Genomic DNA, 4,615 nt, shown 5'->3' with positions numbered 1-4,615 from the left:
TGCTGCCTCCCCCGCCCCCCGGCACGCGCGTCCGGTTGAAGACCCTTGTAGTACTCCACGCCGTCCAGCTCTGGCCCGGTCCGCTCCTGCGCCCTCCGTTCCCCCACGCGCACGCGCAAGTGTGGCGATCCATGCCGCCCCGCCTCGGCGCCCCCCACCTACCCTCTCCCACCGTCCCCATCGCTGCCCCAGCCCACATCTCCTCCACGTCATCGCTGCACATCCAAAACGGCCCTCTGCCCACCATCATCTTGCTGCCCACCGTCCCCATTGCCGCCCGTGGCCGCCCCGGCCGGCACTTCCTCGTCACCGCGCATCCACATCCGCCCCCCAAAGTTGGAGCACCACGCGCTGCGCAACTTCGCCTTGAAGAATTCCGGCTCCCCCACGCACAGCCCCCCGCGCACCACCGCCCCGCTCACGTCGCCACGAGCCTCCGGTATTTCGGGCAGCCCCGTGTCTCACGCGTCCGCCCCCCTGTCGTACGCGTCCTTCTACCACACCGCCGTCACGTGCTCGCAGTGCCCGCCCCAGTTCCGCCCACAATGTAGATCCGCGTGGCGCGGTTTAAACGGATCCGGGCGAAAATTTGTAGTGTACTGTAGCGCGGCCGCGCTCGGCAGTCCGCACAGTTATTTTAATTTTAAAATTTAACTTGTCGCCACTTGTCAGCCTGTACTGTAGTGGGGCCCCGCCCCGCAGTCCGCACAGTAATTTAAATTTAGAATGTTACACTTGTCGCCGCTTGTAGTGCGGCCGCGCTCGGCAGTCCGCACAGTTATTTTAATTTTAAAATTTAACTTGTCGCCACTTGTCAGCCTGTACTGTAGTGGGGCCCCGCCCCGCAGTCCGCACAATAATTTTAATTTAAAATGTTACACTTGTCGCCACTTGTCACCGCCACGTGTCCCCGTGGCGGCCTGGCCTGCGGCCAGGCCCCGCCCGTGGCCGCCACTTGTTACGGTAGCGCCAATGGCAACGCGGGAGCGCAAGGACATACAGACACACACACAGACACGGATTTTAGTAGTTGTAGACAAGTGGGCTCCGTGCGCGCTTCGCGCGCCGAGCCAAGGAGGCGTGGAGGAACACTATTTGGGAAGGGTGGCAATGAAAATATGTAAAGACAATGGCGTTTACTTTTTTTGGTAACTACTGAAGGACCTCGGGGTACACTACGTTTCGCGTGGTTTCATTGGACTCTCGAGTGAGGACAGTGACGTTGACTGGGTGAGTAGTCCTTGATAGTGCGACATAGAGTTGACCGTGCGAGAAGCAGTGATCTCGTTAGTCGAGACCAATGCGGCCACCGAAGGATTGGCCTTGCGCTTTGTTCGTTGTAAGGGCGAAGCACGTGCGAATGGGGAACTGCGGTCGGGTGAAGCCAGGGATGGGAAAGTTGTCGTCTCCTGGTCCGCAGGGCATTCGAGGAAGACACAGTCTGTTGCCTTGGTGTGACCCGGTGGTAACGTGTAGAAAGAGCAGGTTGTTGGTCATGTTCTCGATGACATATCGCGCGCCGTTGACGTGACCGGTAGCGGGATCGAGATTGCGCAGAAGCATGACGATGAAGCCTTTCTTGAGCTTGAGCTTGTGGTCTGGTAGAGCAGATCCGGCGGTCAAGGTGTTGAGCATTTCTGTGGGATAGATCAGGGCGTTGGTGTCTTCGTTCTCGACCTTGTCTGCGCTCAAATACGTTCGATACGATCCCAGAATCATGTTGCCGATGACCTCGTTGACTTCCTCGAGCGGCCTGTTCTTTGTGGTGAGTATAACGCGCTTGGTGAGCCAGGCAGGGTCGGCGTGATTGTCTCGAATGCCTTGGAAGACCTTGAGGCACAAATTGCGGATGGTGTGCTCGAACGCAACGGACTGTGGTAGTGAGATCCATTCCGGGCGCTGTTCGCCTTGAAGTCTGCCTTCCCCGACGCTGAGGAGGAATTCTGGAAAGTTGAGAGCCTCCACATCTGCTGCAGGGTCCGCTCGGAGAGCAGCAAGGCGCATGTTCTCGGTAAGGCGCAGGAATCGGCACTCTCGATACAGCGGGGAAGCCTTGACCCACGCACTCACGATTTGACCTCTGGACCCGCCCGGAACGGCGGGAAGGATTTGTCTAAAGTCTCCAGCGAGCACGAGGAACTTTCCACCGAAGGGCCGGTAGGTTTGCATCAAGTCTCGAAGGGAGCGATCGACAGTCTCAATGCAATGTCGATGGCACATGACGATCTCGTCCCATATGATGAGATCGACTTGTTGCAGTGTACGGCCTGTGTCGGAGTTTGCGGAGAAGCTGCACGTGCTTTCGGCAGATACAGGAATGGGAATCTTGAACACGGAATGAGCGGTGCGTCCACCGTCGAGCAGCACAGCAGCAACAGCAGACGTAGCGACAGCGATGACCTGCTTACGGCGCGTACGAAGGAAGTCTTGAATGGCGCTGAGCACGAATGTTTTGCCTGTTCCGCCAGGAGCATCGAGGAAGAAGAGACGACCACTTCGTGTCGGCATAGAAGGTCCCGCAACGGCGCTTAAGGATCCTTGAAGCAATGCAGAGACGGATACGCCTGGAAGCAAGGAGCCCACTATTTCGTCAAAGGCATGACGTTGATTTGTGTTCAACAGCGGCAACGACGTCTGTAGTCGCCCTTCCCACTGCTGCGCTCGTGCTTCGGGGGTCTCGATCTCGTTTTGCTGTTCCAAAGCGGGCAGGCTGTCATCGGGCAGTGGGAGTCCGAAGTTTGCGAGCGTCCAGTCGGATCGCACGGTCTGCAGAGCCTCCTGTACCTCTCGAAGTACGTAAGATGTGGCGTGGTGATCATCGCGAAGCTGCTGTCTTCGAATGGGTTGTCTGCGTGCACGATTGCGAATATCGGTGAGAAACATGTCCAGGTGGTTGTTCCACAGCGAGAGAGGGTCCGAAGGCTGGCAGTGTGCCAGAATCGTAGCAAACAGATGAGAAAGAGGAACGAAGCTTGACCGGAATGAATCTCGGATTGCGCGCTTCCACTCGGCATCGTCGGCCAGCAAACCGAGTCGTAAGCAAGCTTGTCGGAAGCTGTTGCACTGCTCGCCGTCGATATTTCGCAAGTTCTCGAAGGATGTCGCCCCTGGCACTTGTGTGAGGAGGAGGCGAAGAAAGTAGCGCTCACCCTCCCTCGGACTGACAGTGTAGATTCGACCGACTGCGTTGGCACCTGTACCACTGAAATCGTAGGCTTCCTCTTCGCTGGTGGCGTTCCGTCTTCGCAGGGTTGCTCTTGGACTCCATGACTTGGTGCGTGTCTTCCACGTAAAGTACCTTGGAAACTTGTGGTACCGAAGATGCCTCGCGCTTGGGTACTTCTCGTTGGCTTTAAACCACTCGGTCAGCTTCGTACCTGATGCTGGTCGAAGCGCCGCCTCCTGCTCTCGCCCTTCCTCCAAGTATACTGTATGGTGGTTGGGCAGATGCACCGTAAGTCTGACCACTGGAGGATTGCGATCTACAATGTCAAAGGAGAATAACCTCCATGCGGCCTCCGATGCCGAAACGTATCTGGCATCTTGGAAGTTGGAGATCTCATCGTGGCACTCGTTCCCGGCAGTGATTTCCATGGTCACTCGGTCTTGTCCCTTGCAAACATACTTGAAGAGGTACTTGATTCCGCCAACGCGTGACACGCAGAGTTCCACATTCAAATGGCAAGCGAATGATCGTAGAAGCAGAGGACTGTGGGGAACGACCCAGTAGTTGTCGACTACGACGGATTGCTGTCGTCGGCCAACACAGGAGGGTCGCTCGATGGAGACGCCACCTGCAGAGGGGGACCTTCTGCGGTACGTGATGTAGTACTCACTGTCAGACTGGCTGGTGTCGTGTTTGAACGATTTTGGAAACACTTTCCTGCAGTACTGCTCGCCCATGCACACGGCTGTTGGATTGCGTTCTCCACATGGATTGTGAATCATATGCTTGAGCACGACCTCTTGGAGTTCTAGATCTTGGGCAGACGGGATCTCGGCAGAGATAATGCGGTCGACGTTTTCGGGAGTACGCAGATCATTCTTGGAGACTTCATCTAGGAAAAATACAACGTGAGCGTGGGGAAGACCGCGTTTCTGAAATTCGATGACTCGTACATGGGCAACGACGGTTCCGAATACTTCTTCGTTGATGACCAAGGACATGAGATCTTTCATTTTCAGACGAAACACACGGGCGCACAGGTCCAGTCTGTCCTGAGGCGTTTGGTTCGGCAGTAGGGGTCTTGTGACCTCCGGCCAGCTTGGATTGCATGTCATAGTGAGGAAGATGTCCAGGTGGCCAATTTGGTTCGATATAGCAATGATGTCGTGCATCTGCTGCCTCATATAGCGGTCACCTCCAATGTACGTGAAAGGGAGAATGAACAGTCGTCCCGCACGCACGGCATCGGCTTCATCTTCAGCACGACAGGAGTCTCCTAGGCTGTCGCGCAGTGAGGTGTAGTCGGCGGCTCGAAGCTGTGTCTCGTGCTGTGTCTGGTTGTGGCGGAGATACGAAAGCCTTTCTGCCTCCACACGGTGTGCGCCGGGATCGCTAGCGAACGCGAAGCGGATCGGGGCTGTATTATTATTTTTACTCTACTGTAGTGTT

General features: G+C 56.3%; 1 protein-coding gene across 1 annotated transcript; it reads right to left on the bottom strand.

Annotated features, from left to right (window-relative positions):
* Positions 1–1,152: 1,152 nt before the first annotated feature.
* CHC_T00009528001 (ATP dependant DNA helicase) lies at positions 1,153–4,350 on the bottom strand. The gene is made up of 6 exons (XM_005716182.1): positions 3,768–4,350; positions 3,264–3,737; positions 2,764–3,215; positions 2,630–2,666; positions 1,437–2,426; positions 1,153–1,283 (listed from the first exon to the last, which is right to left on the bottom strand). The coding sequence occupies exons 1-6, from the start codon at positions 4,348–4,350 to the stop codon at positions 1,153–1,155; spliced, it is 2,667 nt and encodes an 888-aa protein (XP_005716239.1).
* Between the last annotated feature and the right edge of the window lie 265 nt (positions 4,351–4,615).

Source organism: Chondrus crispus, genomic scaffold (genome assembly GCF_000350225.1).
Source record: "Chondrus crispus Stackhouse genomic scaffold, scaffold_252, whole genome shotgun sequence".
NCBI classification, from domain to species: Eukaryota; Rhodophyta; class Florideophyceae; order Gigartinales; family Gigartinaceae; genus Chondrus; species Chondrus crispus.
This window is presented reverse-complemented; position numbering and strand designations above follow the sequence as displayed.

What these genes read in the sequence shown, in the direction of transcription:
- CHC_T00009528001 (XM_005716182.1), bottom strand. Translation starts at nt 4,350, where the DNA reads ATGAGGCAGCAGATGCACGACATCATTGCTATATCGAACCAAATTGGC. An exon ending in TACAGGAGGCTCTGCAGACC is followed by an intron (nt 2,667 to 2,763) that starts GTGCGATCCGAC and finishes AGACCCCCGAAG; the next exon opens with CACGAGCGCAGCAGTGGGAA. An exon ending in ACACCAAGGCAACAGACTGT is followed by an intron (nt 1,284 to 1,436) that starts GTCTTCCTCGAA and finishes TCGACTAACGAG; the next exon opens with ATCACTGCTTCTCGCACGGT.